At 35.5% G+C, this 19,783-nt stretch overlaps 1 protein-coding gene across 6 annotated transcripts in view; it reads right to left on the bottom strand.

The window, feature by feature from the left end:
* NFX1 (nuclear transcription factor, X-box binding 1) overlaps window positions 1-19,783 on the bottom strand; it is a 95,158-nt gene that overhangs the window by 8,456 nt on the left and 66,919 nt on the right. For 4 of the 6 annotated variants that reach the window (XM_074203162.1, XM_074203163.1, XM_074203161.1 and 1 more), the window contains 7 exons: window positions 19,278-19,351; window positions 14,087-14,188; window positions 12,351-12,392; window positions 11,136-11,231; window positions 6,101-6,167; window positions 5,436-5,581; window positions 2,498-2,602 (listed from right to left, as the gene is read on the bottom strand). In XM_074203162.1, coding sequence (XP_074059263.1) covers window positions 2,498-2,602; window positions 5,436-5,581; window positions 6,101-6,167; window positions 11,136-11,231; window positions 12,351-12,392; window positions 14,087-14,188; window positions 19,278-19,351 — 632 coding nt within the window. The other 2 variants (XR_012471879.1, XM_074203164.1) reach the window with 2 other exon arrangements.

Below are 19,783 nucleotides of genomic sequence, written 5' to 3'. Positions count from 1 at the left end.
ATTGGAAATCAAGTAAATGTCCTTCAATTGAGGAATGGCTTAGCAAACTATGATATATGTATGTCATGGAATACTATTGTTCTATTAGAAACCAGGAAGGACGGGATTTCAGGGAAACCTGGAGGGATTTGCATGAACTGATGCTGAGTGAGATGAGCAGAACCAGAAAAACACTGTATATATACCCTAACAGCAACATGGGAGTGATGATCAACCTTGAAGGACTTGTTCATTCCATCAGTGCAACAATAGGGAACAATTTTGGGCTGTCTGCAAAGGAGAGTGCCATCTGTATCCAGTTAAGGAGCTGTGGAGTTTGAACAAAGTTCAAGGACTATTCCCTTTAATTTAGAAAAAAACAGGTATCTTATTGTCTGATCTTGTTACCTCTTAGAATTCTTGTTTCTTCTATAAGGATATGAATTCTCTCTCATCACACCCAATTTGGATTAAGGTACAACATGGAAACAAAGTAAAGACTGACAGATTGCTTTCCATGGGGGGGGGAAGTAATATTGGGGGGGGAAATTGTAAAACTCAAATAATATCTTTAATAAAAATTAATAAAAAAGTTATAAAACTTGAAATCATTAAGAATAAAAATAACATGAAAAATGGAAAAGACTATCAAGATGTCTATAACAAATTATAAGGAAGAACCATAAATATGAAAGCTAACATCTTAGTCCCTGTTTTCCAACAAGATGAAGTAGAAACTACTAAAGAAAGGATGAGAAAAACTAGACTATATTACATATACCATTAGGGGGTATCACAATTTAAGGCCTTTGGGGGATCAATTCCCAATTCTTTTTTTTTTTAGGTTTTTTTTTTGCAAGGCAAATGGGGTTAAGTGGCTTGCCCAAGGCCACACAGCAAGGCAATTATTGTCTAAGGTCAGATTTGAACTCAGGTAATCCTGACTCCAGGGCCGGTGCTCTATCCACTGTGCCACCGATCCGCCCCCTCAATTCTTGAAAGAGGGGAGAATATCCCTTCAAAATTAGATATTGTTACTGGGGAAAAAGGAGGACTGAGAAATTATAAATAATTGTACTCTCATTTCCCTATCTCTACAAAATCTTTATAAGAATCTATACATATGGGGCGGCTAGGTGGGGCAGGGGATAAAGCACCGGCCCTGGAGTCAGGAGTACCTGGGTTCAAATCCAGTCTCAGACACTTAATAATTACCTAGCTGTGTGGCCTTGGGCAATCCACTTAACCCCATTTGCCTTGCAAAACCTAAAAAAAAAATAAAAAAAAAAATCTATATATATATTTAGGGCATCTTGTTGAAGAAATGACACAGAGGCTTTTGCAAAGAATAATCTTTACCACAGGCACACCACTCTTTGGAAGATATAGAAATTATCAATTCCCATTGTACTTATGGTTTGTTGACAATAATTTGGAAAATCAGGAAAATGTACCTTAAGAGCTCTAACAAAGTACCTAGAATATATGATAAAATCATTTAAGATTCCTTTAAAAGAGGTGACTTTGATGACTCACTTAAGCAAGGGATCAAAGAGAGGAAAGTAAATATGCTTACTCTAATTATGTATGATTTCCAGTACTGAGTCCAAATGGAAATAAGTTTTCCTATAGATGATGAGGTCCACCAAGGAAGTTTACAGAAATTCCAAAGAAATATATACAGAATTCTAAGAGGGGAAAGCACCACAAGCAAGTATGCTCTTGTTTGCAGAAAGACACTAGCCTGATTGTATTAGTTTCTGGGACAAAGGATAATTATTTAAGAATCTGTTCTAAAACTCAACAGGAAAAACTAAGTCTATAAGAAGTAACTGGATTGAAAGCCCATGAAATTGATACATCAGTTGGACAGAGACTGCAGATAGTGCAATGAACTTAGCCCAGAAAGGAACAGAAACAAGAAAGTGATCTGCATTATTTTTGGAAATTATGCAACTTCTCCACTAAACAAAGATCCATCTTTTTTTTTTTTTTTAACATCAATACTGTTCCAGTAATGCTACATAGCTTCAAATCACAAGACCAATCTCTGAGGGAACTATAGTTCTGGGTTACCTAAAGAACAATGGAGGAGGATGTGTTGCTCCAACATTTACTAGTTAGAATTTTAGTGTATTGAGTAGTCCTCTCAAAGAGAATGAGGATTAAAAAAAAAAAAAGAATGAAGATAAAGTTTGAATGTCTCTTTGAAATATTTCAAATATATAAGCATTATAATATGGTAGATCTGGGTTCTAATCCCAGCTCTGATGTTGGCTTGCTTTTCCTCTTTACTTCTGTGAGGCTGTTTCCTTATCTATACAAATGAGGTCAAAACATATTCAAAGTGTTTTGAAGCATTAATATTCTGTGGTTCTATGACAAGAGTAATTTCTGCTGCAGGCAAAGTGGCAAAGAAAATAGAAGAGTATATTCAAAATTAAAATCTGAGGTATACCTTTAGAGGGCTTTGGATAATTCTCTACTTCTAGTAGCAAAAGTAAAAAAGAATTCTTACTTATCTGTTTGTTGCTTATGATGAGGAATTGGTGGTGGTGGTCGTGTCTGTATTTCCCTCTCCAGAATCTCTGTGAGAGTGATAGGAGGACAAAGAGACTTCCCCCTAATAAAACATAAAATATTAAATAATCAGTTAATCAGAAAGCATTTATTCAGTATTTATTTTACAAGGAGACTGTTTCTGCCCTCAAGAAATGTATATTCTAATGAAACAGAAAATATGTAAATATGCCCCTCAGTATAACCTGTTTCCTAGAGAAGGTATTTCATTCATGATCCTCTCAGAAATTTCTTTGTTAACTCTCTCTGTGTGTGTATATATGTATTTTCTACTCAAAACAAAAAGATCTCAGATTGAGTTCAACATCTGATGCAAATAAGCTTGTGTGACCTTGGACAAATCACTCAAGCTTCCAGTGGCCCACTGCCATAAAAAGACTATAAATTAGAAAGAAGTTATCAATCTCCATTGGTAAGAAGTTACTCACTGCAGACTCCCTATACTGATGAAATCACAGATCTGGTTTTAAATTTTTCTGCATATATCATGCATTTATATGTGTACATATCTCCTCTGAAAGAATGCAAGTTTCACATGGCTTCTTTGTCTTTGTATCCCCAGTGACTATTTCAAAATATCTGCTTAATAAATGCATTCTGTCTGCTAACTTAATGCTGACTCACCTAAAGAGATTCATTTCCTTCATTCCAATTACTGAGGATTTTTAACTTTGGATTCCCTGTCCCTGTTTGATCTTCAATCACTGACTCACCACTAAAACTATTCCTCTTTAGTAGTTTTTGGTTCTCTTCTGGTTATTGCCTAGCCAATTCCTTGCCATAAGAGCTGAAATAGGAAGGGAACACTTGGCTACGGTTTTACTAATGACTTGAAGTGCACTGAAATGAATTCTAAGATATCAAAGGGAAGGATAGGAAAAGAAGTCCCTGAGAGAATTTGTTTTGGATATGGTAGGTAGGACAGATAAGGTAATATCGGTTAAGGCCATTCTGACCTCCTGATGGCAGGAAGACAGGCTAAGGAAAAAAAGCCCACAAGAACAATGTATTTATAGGTATATGATAAAGCTGAATTGTCTGGGGTAAAAAGGTGACCTGGGAGTGGAAAATTCTATATTACAATTTTGGGATATGTAACCAATTTAAGATGAATAGGAAATGAGCAATTGCTACCATTAATGAAATTAATTAAAGCTATCATTTTGAGGTTTAAGGGTAAGAAAAATTGTGTTCTGTGCTCATTCTGACTTTTTGAGAGACTGATGACTAAGGAACAATTATTAAGTGATTATCTATATAGCCAAGGATGTCTTTGTATAGCACCAAACAATAGCCTCTCAACAGAGAGGGAATTTCTATCAGCCATAGCAGAAAGACCTTCAAGTCAAGAGCACCCTATGAGTTTCTATGGTAAGTTCAACTCTTTGTAACCACATTTGTGGTTTTCTTTGCAAAGATACCAGAGTGGTTTGCTATTTCCTTCTCCAGTACATTTTACAGAAAACAGGGTTAAAGGACTTGCTCAGGATCATACAGCTAATAAGAATCTGAGGCTAGAGCTGACTCAGGAAGATGAGTCCTCCCGACCGTAGGTCCAGCACTCTCTCCAATGTGCCACTTAGCTCCCCCAAGTTCTCCTGGAATAATAAACAATTACTTATATCTAGTTTATAATTTAGGGGTGGCTAGGTGGCGTAGTGGATAAAGACCAGCCTTGGAGTCAGGAGTACCTGGGTTCAAATCCGACCTCAGACACCTAATAATTACCTAGCTGTGTGGCCTTGGGCAAGCCACCTAACCCTATTGCCTAGCAAAAACCTAAAAAAAATAATAATAATAATAATAATTTAATAAGAGAGGAAACAAATGGCTATTATAAGGGTGGGGGTCCTTTTTGGGAAACCTTGAAATGGAAGACTAATTGCTATCATCAGGACTATGACCTACCTAACCAGGCTCAGATGTGTAGTAATCATGTGTTTTGTATCAAACAAGACCTTCCTGGGGGAATATCAAACACTATCCTTTTCCATAAGTTCCCTATCCCTGCCTCACATCTTTTACTACTCCAATCCATGCCTATTTATGCTGCTAATGCAATTTTTCTTAAGTGTTCTGACCAGGTCATTCTCCTACTCCATAAACTCCAGGAGTTCCCTATTCCCTTTAGAATAGAACAAAAATTCTTTATCTTTCCATGTCTTTCATAACTTGGCACTAATCTAACTTTCTGGTGTCATTGTGCTTCCTTGCCCTCCTCACTCTGGAGGCCAGTCCAACTAACCTTCTCTTCTTCCAACTCTTCTTCTCCAGGTCTCTGCATTACTTTCTCACCCCAGTCGCTCTGATTTCTCTTTTCCTTTGAGATGTGGCTCAAGCACTACTGTCTACATGAAGCATTTCCTGATCTTCCCAACTATTTGGGCCCTCTTTCAACTACCTTGTAGCTATCTGAATGTACTCATGGATATACTTCACAAGCTCCTTATGAACACAACTGTTTCATTTTTGTATTTGTCCCCAGCTCCAAGCTAAGTTTCGGATATAGAGCAGGCCTTCATAAATGCTTGCTGACCAAGACCTATTTAAATGAAAACCCTGGCAGATGTTCTCTGGGGTTGTGTGCAGCATCCCACTCTCTGGCAGATGGCAGGAAAGTCCATCTGACCTTGGACAAAGGCCTGAGACAAACAGAGACTGTGCAGTTTCACACTGCTCCTATTTCCCCAGGCATTCATTCATATTTGGAGTAATTCAGCTCCACTAAGTAAAGACTCTATCTTTTGATACAGAACTTAGAAACGTCAGAGTAAGGCTGTAGTGTAAATCTTCTATTTCTCAGAGAAATGTTCAAAACCTTAAAATTATTTTTGGCTCTTCTACAACTCAGAATAGAAAAGTAAAATAGGACATACCTCACTGCAGTGATAACCACGTTACGCTTGGGTTCACTGTCATAGCTCACACTCTCAATACCATAAATTTGAGCCAACTCATAAATAAGTTTTCGATGGTCTCTATTCATAGGAGGGTAGCAATGACTTTTCTTAATATTTTTTCCCTGTATTAAGGAGGGGAAAAGACATGATAGTTTAAGTCACTCAGAAATTAGAAAACAATGACTCCTAATGCAAATAACACTTCAACTTAGATTTTAGTCAAGTACTCAGATTTTACACAGAAATCTAGATTATATTTTTAAAACCAAGAGATAATACTATATGTACAAAACTGTGCTCTGCCTTTTGATCCACTGCAATCCCCAGTTCACACTTCTCAAGGGCAGGACTTGTTTCATTCTTTGTCTTTGTATCCCCAGGGCTTAGCACAGTTCTTGATGTAAAAACTTAATAAATGCTTGCTGACTGAATGTCACAACCATCTGTGCTTGCTAATGCAAATGCCATCTTTGTACTCACTAGTTCTGTCTGCAAATGAATCAAGGTTTTTCCCCTATTGCCACTCCCCCCCCACCTTTTTTTTTTTTAACAAGATTGTTCCATCAACTTCGGTACAGGTGAAATTTATTTTTGCATTACAAGTTGAGTTTTAGCATTGGTTCAAATCTTTGGCTACCTACCTTATTTACAGTTTCCACAAGGGTTTTCATTTCTTTTTCAACATCACTGACAAATTTTAAGTCTTTCCTGCAATTAGAAATTATTTTAATTATCCATGAGATTTTTCTAGCAAATGTGATTTTATTTACTATAACCTTCTCACCCCCTGGCCAACAAATATGAAAAGGAAAAAAGGAAGAAATAATAAGAGGGAGAAACTGAATATTATACTGTCAGATATTGAGAATTGTTGGAGATGGGAGATCACAATGAAAGAGAAAATGGAAAGGGAGATGCAGAGCAAGGAGGGAACAAAGGAGGGTAAAGGCTCATGGCAATACTGACAGCTGTGTAGGGAGGGATGAACTATGTCTCCCACAGCCTTTTCTCAGTTCTTTCTGCTACTGAGTCTGTGAGTAGACTTTTAAAAAAAAAAAAAAAGGAGGAAGAAGGGGAGGGGGCAGAGCCAAGATGGAGATTAGAGGCAACTTGGCTGCATTCTCAAGACTGTCTTCCAAATAACTTTAAAATGATGTCTCAAATAAAATTTTGGAGCAGCAGCACTTACAAAAGGTCAGAGTGAGACATTTTTTAAGTAAACATGTGGAAAACAATGTACACATTAACAACAACATTGTGAGTTGATGGATGCAGCTCCTCTCAGCAGTTCAGAGCTAGGATAACCATTATTAGATCAGCTATAGACTACACTAACCACATGCAGAGGAAGAAAAACAAAACAAAACAAAGAAAAAAGCCTACAGAATCTGAATGAACATACATTCACGTTTTTAAAAATTTCTCTATTTTTTTCCTATCTTACGGTTTTCTTTCTTTTCCTTTAGTCTTAATTCCTCATACACAAATATATAAATATATTAACACAAATGTATATGTACAATGTTCACCAGACTATTCACTGTAGAGTACAAGGGGGTGGGAAGAGAGGGTGGAAGGAAATTATGTAACTTATAAAATATGCATATGCATGTGGCTGAATGTTGAAAAACTTTCATAGCATGTAATTAGAAAAATGAAATAAAATATCAACTGTGGGGGAAAAAAAAAGAAAGAAAACTTGGGAGGTCAGCAGAGGCCTGGGACATCAGGGTGAAAGCCCATCTGCAGTCTATCCACACTACCACAGAGTGTACAATAACTGCTGCAGAACCAGCATCTTCAGGAGCTCTCAACTCAGAGATGGTAAAGGAGTAGGACAACTGGTCAGAACAAGACTCAAGGGTCTCTTTGCTGGCAATGGGTACAACTGAGACTCACTGGTAATTCTACTGCTTACATGTAGCTCTGGGTAGCAGTTCCAGGGCAAAGAGGGTAAGTCACAAGAGACACTGACCAGGGGCCCTGGTCACAGTTCCAAAACAGAGAAAGTTCTAGTGCTCTGTGGCTGTGAAACTGGGTTTTTTCCCTGAGTAAAGACCATACCCTTCCCAGGATCACACCACCTTGAAAACAACAAAAATTTGCAGACTCTCAGAACTAGCTTTGAAATCAGTAAAATGAAAAAGATAGGAGCTTGGCATCACATTCAATTTGGATCAATGTCTACCATGGAAACAATGTAAAGATTGGCAAATTACCTTCTGTAGGGAATGGGAGGATAGAAATAAGATTAGGGGAAACATTGCAAAACTCAAAATAAAATCTTTATAATAAAAAAAAAAGACAGGAGCTTGGGAAAGTACTGCCCCACCCCATGATGAGCAGAGCTCAACTTGAACATAAAATTCGAAGTTAAGAAGTAAAGTGGAAAAAAAGTAAACAATAAAACAAAGAATGTGACCATAAAAAGCCATGATAGTGGCTGGGAAGATAAAAGACATAAATAGGAAAAAAATTATGAAAAAAGAATTAACAGCTTAATAAAAGAAGCCCCAAAAATACTGAAGAAAATAATACCTTAAAAAAGAGAATTGAGGGACAGCTATATGGCGCAGTGGATAGAACACCGGCCCTGGAGTCAGGAGGACCTGAGTTCAAATCTGGCCTCAAGACACTTAATATCATTACATAGCTGTGTGGCCTTGAGGAAGCCACTTAAGCCCACTGCCTTGCAAAAACCTAAAAAGAAAGGGAGGGAGGGAAGGAAGGAAGGAAGGAAGGAAGGAAGGAAGGAAGGAAGGAAGGAAGGAAGGAAGGAAGGAAGGAAGGAAGGAAGGAAGGAAGGAAGGAAGAGAATTGACCTAATGGTAAAAGAGACACAAAAATTCACTGAAAAAAAGAACTCCTTAAGAAACAAAAGCTCACTGAATAAAATAACTCCTTAAAAATTAGAATTGGGCAGGTGGAAGCTGGGAATTCTGAAACATCACAAAACAATAAAACAAAATTAAAAGAATGAAAAAACAGAAGAAATTGAAAGAATACACTGATTACCAACTGAGATTCCAAAATGAAATTTCCTGAATATTACAGCCAAATTTCAGAGCTCCCAGGTTAAAAAGAAAATTACTTTAAACAGGCAGAAAGAAAAAATTTAATTATTATGAAACATGTCATGATCACACAAAATTTAGTGGCTTTCACGTTAAAGGAGCAGACTATGATATTCTAGAGTAAACTATGATATTCTAAAAGCAAAGAAGTTAAGATTATAACTAATAATAACCTATCTAACAAAATTCAGTATAATCCTTCGGGAGGGGAGGGGGAAGGGGGGAAGGAAGGACATATAAGGGTCATTGAGTGAAATAGAAGAATTTAAGCATTACTGATGAAAAGATCATAGTTGAATAGAAAATTTTTCATTCAACACAAATCTCAAGAGAAGTATAAAAAGTATACATGAAAGAGTAATTGTAAAGGTTTCAATAAGGTCAAACTTTATATTTCTATATGGGAAAATGATACATTAATTTCTAAGTACTTCATCATTATTAAGACAGTTAAAAGAAGTTTATATAGACAGTGGGCATGAATACAATTCGATTATGTTGTATTACTCTCCAGAAACAAAAGAATGAGAAAGAAAAGGTAAAAAAGGAGAAGGGGGAAGGAAGAAGTAGCATGGGAACATTTTCTCACATAAAAAAGATGTGCAAGGAAGAGCTTTTACAGTAGAGGGGGAAATGATGGTAGTGGGCAACTTGAATCTCACCCTCACTGGAATTAGCCAAAGACAGGAGATTATACACACTGAGTAGTGTATAGGAATATAACTGAGCACTTAAGGAAATATTAGGGGAAGGGGATTGGAAGAAAAGATGTGTAAGTGGGCAGGGAAGATTATAAAAGGGAGGAAAGATGAACAAAAGCAGTGACTAGAAGCCAAATAAGGCTTTTGAGAAGGCACAGAATAAAAAGAGAGTAAAAAAAAAAAAGGTGAAAATGGGTTGGAGACAAATATACAACTAGTAGTCATAATTGTGAATGTAAATGAGATGAATTCATTAATAAAAATAAATTACAAAGAATTAATAATATACTGTTTATAAGAAATACTTGAAACAGAAAAATGCACATATATCAAGTCAAAAAAAGGAGATGGAGGAGAAACTAATATGTTTCTGCTGAATTGGAAAAAACAGGTAATCATTTTGTAAAGGAACCATAAACAATGAAGTAATATCAAAAATTTTTACACAAGTTTCTCTGAAAAAGACTTCACTTCTCAAATATAAACTAAGAATGGGAACTAAGTTAAAATTTATAAAAGAGCCATTCATTCCCTAATTGATAAAAAAAATAATAAATCAAAGCTACAGAGAATCATATAAAAAATATTCTAAATTAAAGGAAAGGAAAATGACAAATGCTAGAGGAAATGTAGAGAAACTGCAGCACTAATGTACTTCTAGAAGAGTTGTAAAATGGTCTAACTGTTCTGGAGAACAATCTGGAACTACACTCACAGGGCTATAAAACTGTGCATACTCTTTGACTCAGTAATACTAGTACTAGGTTTGAATTGTAAAGAGATGAAAGAAGAAAAAAAGGTCTCTATTTAAAGCAGCCTTATTTGTAGTGACAAAGTATTGGAAGATATGAGGATGCTCATCAAATAGGGAATGGCTGAACAAGTTGTGGTATATTAGATTGCGATGAAATATTACAGTGTCATAATATGAGCAGGATAGTTTGAGAAAAACCTAGGTAGATTTATAGATAAAGCACCAAACATCCTTCAAATTCCTTGACAATCTTCAAAAGTTCAAAATTATGGTTCATTGAAAGAATAATAGATATACAATGGGTATTAACAAATGGAGCACATTACCGAAGATGAAATGTCTGCAAGAAATCAGCACAAAAGATTTCTATGACCAATGGAGAAAGAGTTTATGTACTTCACTGATGCCCATATTAATATTAAGAGGCAGAGAAGGGGCAGCTAGGTGGCGCAGTGGATAGAACATCAGCCCTGAAGTCAGGAGTACTGAGTTCAAATCCAGCCTCAGACACTTAATCATTACCTAGCTGTGTGGCCTTGGGCAAGCCACTTAACCCCATTGCCTTGCAAAAAAAAAAAAAAAAAAAGAAAGGAAAAAAACACCTTAAAAAAAAAGAGACAGAAATATCCATCAAGCTGAATGTATCCTTTGTAGAGGATTTATGAACAAGAATGGCATAAAATGAGAATGCATAGTCAGTGTATAGTCAGGCAGATGAGAAACTACAGATACTAATTTATTTAAGTAAAAAAGCAGCTAAGAAACTTAACAGCAATATTCACAAACACACACACACACACACACACACACACACACACACACACACACACACACACACACACTTTTTCTAATTCTAATTTTGATGACTTTTCTAATCCAGGTCACAGTTTTGTTTTGTTTTGTTTTTGCCAGGGAATCATTTCACTAGCTGCCCCACCTGGATTAACTACCTCTGAACTAGACAGGATCACAATCATTCTGCCATATCTCTACAAGATCAGAGAATACATTCTCTTCATCCAGCTTTTTTTTCATTTGAAAATGGCAAAGAAGATTTAAGAATCTAAGTAATCAATAAATTCTAAATGAATTTAATAGTTCTTTTGTTTTCCAAAGTACTTCCCTCAAAGAACAGCAAACCACATACCTAGCATCTTCTTTCAGACTATCACTGTATCTTGAACCAGAACGTACATTAAAAGGGTCAGAACTTTCACTGATATTAAGAGCCTCTGCTAGGCGCCTGAAATTAAGAAAGAAAAAGACAAATTAAAGTAACTGGTTTGTTAGAGATAAAGAAAAACAAAATTGGGAAGGTATAAGACAAAAACTAACTGGGGATTAATTGGCTTCCTTGCAAATCTGAATGATAAGTATAAGCTAAATATGAATTACTTTTTTAGCTTAAAAGAGAAAGTTAAGAAAGTAACAGGGTTGAAACTTGTTCATTTTCACTGAGAGGCAATGAATTTAATCAAATTACATCAAAGAACTTATTAAGGGTATCTTTGCAGTGAATTAAATCATATCTAAAATTGACAGAAAATTTAAAACATTGGTAAATAAACAATTAAAGTGAATCTAAAAAGAATGATAATGGAAATCCAAATGAAATCAATAGTATTTTACATAAATATTCATTTTATCATTATATGTTTATGTTTTCATGATTATATACACTCTTTCTACAGTATGAATAAATATATCTCACTCCTTTTTACAATAAAAAGTTAAGAATCTCCAATACTGCCAGCCATTCTTATGGTTGGCACTACAATTGAACCCAAAAATCATTATTTGATTTTTACTGTGAGAAAGGATTAATCCAAGTGAATTCACCATAAAACATGTTTACAATTTGAGAATTATGATTTATTATTAATACACCTCTGATTTTTCCTCTGTGGAACATTTAACAAATACTGGTTAAGTCTTGTGAAGGAAATGGACTGGGGAGGGTAGAACACAAAGCTATAGTGTAGAAGCAGGCTATAAAATCAGCTCTTTTTTATCAATAATCTCTCAGGTGGAATCATTAAGTGTTGGTCTGAAATTATTGTTCTGTGGGCAATTGGATTACATTGAGAGTATAAAATCACATTTACAAAATCTCCTTGATTACTGCTTACCTGAACATACATAGTTCATCAATATTTCTCCTATACCCATTATAATGTCTAGATAAGCATATAGTGGTTGTTGAATAAAATTCTTGATATGATAGATAACTAGTTTATTTAGAGTTTATAGGATTTAAAGTGGGAAAGTATAATCTAGTCTATTCCCTCTTTCCACATCCCTATTTTAAAGATGTAAAAAAGTTAATTTTCATGAAACCTAACTTCAAGTAGATAAGACTTACCTTTTCCTTTCTAGGGCTAAACATTCTTCATCACATTGAAGTCTTAATCAGTAAATGAAAAAAAAAGAAACAGAATAAATGCTTCTCAGTGTACCTAAATACAGTGCAAAGCACACAATTTAATATGTAGCTGTTAAATATTATAGAATATTCACAAAATTCAAGTCTTTATTAAAGTCATGAAGAGTGTTGATATAAAGTACATTTTTTAAAAATGAAATCTGCTCCAAAAGAATATTTTAAAAAACAGTAATCCTGTTTTTCTTAAGAGTTGATCCTTATAAGATAGAGATTGATCTGACTGCCAACAACTAAGCATGTCTTGGTGGCACCTGAAGTGTACTGGGCAGAGCCAACATCCTGGGGCAGTCTATGCATAATTTTCACTCACATGATGGAAGTCAGGGATCCAGATCCTTCACCGAGCAGTAGGCATGTCCCCCAGACTAGAGAAATCAATTCATTCTATTTCCTTGGATATATCTAGGTATTAAGGTGAGTATAAAAGTAGTGGAATTCATTTTTCTGGTCTTCAGAAGGATCAGTTTTGGTCAGTTTGAGAGATTTATCTCTGGTTCTCTACTACCTTTCCTTGACTAATGCCCAAATCACAGTATCCCATCAAAATCATTCCTTCCCATTTACTGTATCATATGCTTTGAAATTACATTCTTCTTCATCTGTCAAAATTCTCATTTCCTTTATATGACATAAAACTTAGCAGTGAAATAGAGGGAGGAATAACTAGGTGCGTAGTGGTTACAGCACCAGCCCTGGAGTCAGGAGGACTTGAGTTCAAATCAGACCTCAGACATGTAATAATAATAATTAGCTACACTTAGCCCCATTTGTCTTGCAAAAACCTAAAAAAAAATTACCTAGCTATATGACCTTGGGTAAGTCACTTAATCCCATTGCCTTGCAAATCCTCCCACCAAAAAAGAGAGGGAAAAACAATCTTTTTTAATCTTTAAAAAAATGTTCTTATTTATTTAAGGCAATGAGGTTAAAAGTGACTTCCTCAAGGATTTGAATGAACTGATGCTAAGTGAGATTAGCAGAAACCAGAAGAACATTTTACACCACAACAGCAGCATGGGGTTGATGATCAATTTCAATGGACTTGCTCATTTCATGAACACAACAATCAGGGACAATTTTGGGGTATCCACGATGGAGAATACCATCTGTATCCAGAGAAAGAATTGTGGAGTTTGAACAAAGACCAAAGATTACATTTAATTTTTTTAAAAAAGTTATCTAATTATGTAATCTTGCTATCTCTTATTTTTTCCCCCTAAGGATAGGATTTCTCTCTCAACACATTCAATTTTTATCAGTGTATAGCATGGAAACAATGTAAAGACTATCAAGACTATCTTCTGGGGTGGGGGGAGGGAAGCAAGAGTGTGTGTGGGGGGATTGTAAAAGTCAAAAATAAATAAATTAGAAAAAAAAAGAGTGATTTGCCCAACGTCACACAGTTAGGCAATTATTATTAAGTGTCTGAGACCACATTTGAACTCAGATCCTTTTGACTCCAGGGCTGGTGCTCTATCCACTGCTCCACCTAACTTCCCCCAAGGGAAAACAATGATTGAAAAGTCAAAGAAGGGGCATTCATCTAATGAATCTATTTCATAATTATTGTATATTTAAACTATTTTTCTGCTTTTGAAAATTATCTGAGAATTACATCTCTAGCTGGACATTTATTTCCTTTTTTAAAAGATTACCTCGTTTGGTGAATTTCTTTTTTAGTAATCAACTTGCTTATCTCCACCGAGTCCCCAAGTTGTAAATCAGTTATTTTAGTGGCCATAGAAATAGCAGCAATCCTGAAAATAATAGAAAAAAATATTACAGTTAGAAAAATCTGATCAAATCTAGTGATTTTAGAATAAATCTTTCCAAGTAGGTACAACCACTTTAACAGTTTATTTAAGGTCAAACCTATGATTTCAATTGCTATAGGAAACTTCTAGAAAGGAAACATGCCTCTACCAAAGCAAAACTGCAAATTAATGTTATTTAAGAGTTGCCTGGGCACAGAGGGGCACTTAGATGGATGTCTTCCTGACTCCAAGGCCAGCTCTCTATTCCCTATGCCATGCTGTTTCTCTTCAATAACTACATACTTTTAAAATCTCTTATCATTGAATAAAACCACTCTCATATTTAAGTGAAACAATATGGCAAAAAACTGTCAAGTCTGCCAGGTGATATCTCAAAAATAAATAACTCAAGCCAGGGTTAAATACATATACATGATTGAAGAGGTAAATCTCCTTTGATCACAAGAAAAATTCAGAGCTTCTGTCATTCCAACTTTATGATTCCCAGCTCCACAATTTTTAGATCCCAAGATCCCCAGAAAGAAAACCAAAGTATCACTGGAATGCTGGAGACCCCAGAGATGAAAAATCTAAGAACTAAGAAGTATAGAGATTTTGGTTCTGCCACTGTGCAGCCAGAATGAACTGGCTAAATTATGGGAAGTCTGAGTTTACATGTCAAATCACTAACAAAGTCATACCAAATTAACTTCATTTCTTATAAGACTAAAGACTAGTCTTTCACTGAAGTCCAACCTTTATGCTTTGTTCATGATCTTGGATTCTCAAAAGCCAAGCCAAATGAGTGCAAATTCTGGCAAATTAAATGTCAAAATGGGAAAGGTTCAACTATGGCTGTGTGGTTATAAAGATGAAGCTAAGTGCAGAGTTTTGGTACAACACAGTTATGTACTAGATAAATAATTTTTCTGGTCTTAGAAATTCACCTGGATTGTCTACTAAGCAAAGAGTATTGGTGGAGACAAGATAGGGAGTAGTAGGAAGCAGTGCAGCAAAGAAATCTTTCCCTAAAACTCCTCCAAACAAAAAAGAAAACTCCTCCAGAAAATGCTAGAAAATCTAGACTTAAACCCAATTAAAAAAAAATACAAGAAAAATGCACAGTGATTCATTTTCTAGCTCAGATCAGCACAGGAGACAGAGAGATTTGTGGATCCTGGGGATAGGGCCTGGTATAGAACAGGACAGAGAATTTTCAGAGTGTACTGATGATGCTCAAAGAGACTGGGAATCAGAGCAGTAGTCCCAGACTCATACAAGTGTCAAGATCTAGAAATGAAGGAAGTACCCACCAATTAGGAAATGGCTGAATAAGCTATGATATATAAATAGATAAAATACTATTATACTATAAGAAATAATATCAGCAATGGTTTCAGAGAAACCTGAAAAGACTTATATGAACTGATGCAGAATGAAATGAGCAGAATCAAGAAAATAATTTATACTATGACAACAATATGTTAGAGATAAACAACTCTGAACTCTAATAAGGGCAATAACCAGACACAGTTCCAGAGGACTAATGATGAAACATGTCTGCCCACCTCCTGACAGAGAGGTGAAGGACTTAAGACTATAAAATGAGACATATACTTTTTTGGACATGTCAATGTGGAAATTTGTTTTGTTTGGCTATATGTTTGTAAAAAGGCTTTTATTTGTCCTTCATTCTCAACAGTGAAAAGAGGGATTGGCGGGTGGAGGAAGGTGGATTTTGCTCATTGAAAAAAATAAAATAGGTGCAGAAGTGGATAGAGTACTGGCCCTAGAGTCAGGAGAACCTGATTTCAAATCTGGCCTCAGACACTTGCTACTTACTAGCTGTGTAATCTTGGATAAGTCATTTAATCACAGCCCATTCCACCCCCCGCAAAAAAATAATGTGAAAAAATGATTTTTTGAAAAAGAACATCCTGGGACAGCTAGGTGGTGCAGTGGATAGAGCACCGGCCCTGGAGTCAGGAGTACCTGAGTTCAAATCCGACCTCAGGCACTTAATAATTGCCTAGTTGTATGACCTTGGGCAAGTTAGTTAACCCCATTGCCCAAAGAAGATCCATATTGATGAAATGATGGATCCTTGAAGTAGTAAGAGTAAATATAATTTAGTACATCAAGGGAATTCATTCTACTGAATCTTGATTTTAACAAGTTATTTAACAGGTTTTTTTCCCATGATACCCTTGTAAACAAAAGGAGAAAGAACAGAATAACCATAAACAAAGAATGTTGATTAAAGATTTAATGCTATTGTAATGTATGCTGCTGGGTCTATTATTTCTCCTTTCCTATTCAACCTTTTATTTTTTTTTTAAATCAATAACTTTGATGGCTCTTAAGACATGCTTATCATATCTGCATGTGATACCAGTCAGGAGGAATGGCTAATGTAATGAAATAATTAAGGCCAGATCTAAGAAGATGGAAATCAAAAAGGTCAAAAGTAAATCTTTAAAAAAAAAACTGGTATCTTGTCTGATCTTTCTATCTCTTATACTTTCTGTTTCTTCCTTAAGGATATGATTTCTCTCTCATCACATTCAATTTGGATCAATGTATACCATGGAAACAATGTAAAGACTGGCAAATTGCCTTCTGTTGGGGGTGGGGGAAGGGAAATAAGATTAGGAGAAAAATTGTAAAACTCAAAATAAATAAAATATTCAAAAGAGAAAAAAAAAGTTAAGTCTTGGATTAAAAATGAACTGAAGGGGGCGGCTAGGTGGGCGTAGTGGATAAAGCACCAGCCTTGGAGTCAGGAGTATCTGGATTCAAATCCGGTCTCAGACACTTAATAATTACCTAGCTGGGTGGCCTTGGGCAAGCCACTTAACCCCATTTGCCTTGCAAAAACCTAAAAAAAAAAAAAAAAAAATGAACTGGGTCTGACTTCAAATAAGAATAACCTACATATATATGGTGGCTCACTGAATTATCACAACCCTCTGAAGTAGGTGCTATTATATTCCTCACTTTATAGATGAGGAAATATAGGCCAGGAAGTGAAGTGACTTCTGCAGGGTCACATGTTTTTTAGTGTCTAAGTGAAGATTTGAATTCAAGTCTTCCTGATTCATGCAGATGAGGCAGAAGAAGAATCAAGAAAATGCACAGATTTCTAAGAAGCACAGTTGTGAAACAATGAAATGAACTCCTTTGTGAGGTTAGTGATCATCACATCCCTTTATGGTTAAGAAGCTGGAGACCACCTGCTAGGAATGTCATAGAAGGATTGTTATAACAGCTACAAAGTCATATTCACATTATTTTGAATCTCAAAATCACCCACAAACCCACTCTGCCCTTTCCAATTCATAATCAGATTCCAATTCTCTTCCAATTCCCTTTTTACAAACTCAAAAGTAAACAACCATCCCTTAGCACTGATCTCATCTCCTTATACTTAATCAAAGATTCATCCTGTCACCCAGACAATGACAACGTAGACATTCTGTCTCTGGCAGATAGCAGATCTGCTGCTATCAACTAGGGGTTAAAATATTTCTGAGTCTTGGCCTTTCTCCACCTCTAATCTATCAGCAAATCTTTCTCTTTTGTGATCTACCATAGTAAAAATCATATATAAAAGCTGGAGTAAAATTTAAATTAGAAGGAATTTCCAGGTATAAATTATAAATAATTAAGCCTCTACTACATTATGTTCTTTATAACCTCAGTACTTAGCATGGAGTCTGGCACAAAGTATGTACTGAATAAATATTTATTTACTATTATGCCATTATCACCAGGGACTACAGTGTTCTCTTGGAATCTGATTGAGGAGTGAACCCTACATACTATACAACATTTTTTCACTTTTTAAAAATGAAATTCTAAAATATAAAATGTAATTCTCTAAGTTCTACAGCCTATATTTATAATCATTTAGATGGTTCAGTTTTATCATTATAAATATCACTATACCACACTATCCTGTAGATACAGATGACATAGAAAAATAGGTCAACGACTCTAACAAGCACCTGTGGAACTTTCTTTAAAAAAAAAGTCCCCATCAAACTGCCTTTCTCATAAAAATGTAATAAAAAAGTTACTTGATCTAAATTGCCTTTATGCAAAATTAATGAATCAAAAGTGAAAGTAGGGACACCTAGGTAGCACAGTGGATAGAGCACCAGCCTTGGCGTCAGGAGTTCAAATCCAACCTCAAACACTTAATAATTACCTAGCTGTGTGGCCTCGGGCAAGCCACTTAACCCCATTTGCCTTGCAAAAAACCTAAAAATAAATAAAAATAAAAATAAAAAAGTCAAAGTAGACTGAACCCAAGTGGTTTTCTTGCCCTCCAAAAAAAATATTTAATCTGTGTATCACAAATATAGAGAGCCAGTTCTTTTGTAGCAATTAAGAACTAACTTATCTCTCTCTCTTCTCTGAATTTACTATTTACTATTAGCATTTGATTACAAAGTACCTTGTATTACTCTCTAATTATTTCTAGAACATTCATTAATTTAATTTCCCCAACCAGTTCTACCCTCGATTAATCTTCTTTGCATCCTCCATACTCTAAGCTTTTCTAACACAAGGCTGTGTACACAGTAAGCATTCAATTACAAGATGCATGAAGGTATATAAGATGATTAATTTTATCACAGCATAATTCAGTGCAAAGAACATCAGAAAAAAGTTTGGTGTCTACTGTTAGATCTTGAAGCCTTATCCAATCAATGCCTATGCCTGTCTCACTTATCTCTCCAGTTCCATTCAAGGACTTCACTTTCAATATCTCTACCATCCATGCCTGAGAGTGAATGAAAGGCCCCTTCTCTTCACCTATGGTTGGCTAAGGCTTTATCACAGTAGGTGACTACAGGGTGAAGTCCAAAGGTTGAAGTCTCAGTTCTACCTCTCTATGCCAAAGAGCAGTGGGATTTTTAAAGTCATTTACTGTATACCCCTCACTCTCATCTGAAAAAATGGGATATTATGGATCTTTTCAGTGTTATGAGAGTAAAATGAAATGAGAGGAAATCACTTTGAAAACTGAGAAGTACTGTTCAGATTGTGACTATTTGGAAAGTAAGAAAAGCTGGATAGCACCAACCTCTGATAGGTACTAGATGCTTCAGAGCAAACCATCGTCTCTTTTCTTCTTCCACATTCACACTGCAGTTCCACCTAGAATTATATTACAATTCATCAATTGTCAGAACAGAAAATCACAGATGACATCTGCACCAACCTGAACACCATGCAATCCCATTTTTCTAGAGCTTCATCCCATTTCCAGCTTAGTTTTTTATGACATTACAACTGTCATTTTTTAACCATGCATAATTTCCTTGCAAAATGGAGATAATCATTTTAAAGAAAATTTTGGTTCCTTTAAGATTAAAATGGCTTTAAAAATAACTAAATTGGTAAAAGTGTAGTTGGAACAAAATTTCAACATTAGTTCAATCCACAATTGGGGATTCAAAAACAAAAATGAAACAATCCAGCCCACAAAGAGCTTAAAATCTATCATGGAAGACAAAAATGTACATAGACCCCCAAGTTCCAAATGCAAACAATATAAATGTAACTTAATTTCAACATGGAAGGCACTTG

The sequence above is a fragment of the Macrotis lagotis genome, chromosome X, assembly GCF_037893015.1.
Source record: "Macrotis lagotis isolate mMagLag1 chromosome X, bilby.v1.9.chrom.fasta, whole genome shotgun sequence".
Taxonomy (NCBI): domain Eukaryota; kingdom Metazoa; phylum Chordata; class Mammalia; order Peramelemorphia; family Peramelidae; genus Macrotis; species Macrotis lagotis.
This window is presented reverse-complemented; position numbering and strand designations above follow the sequence as displayed.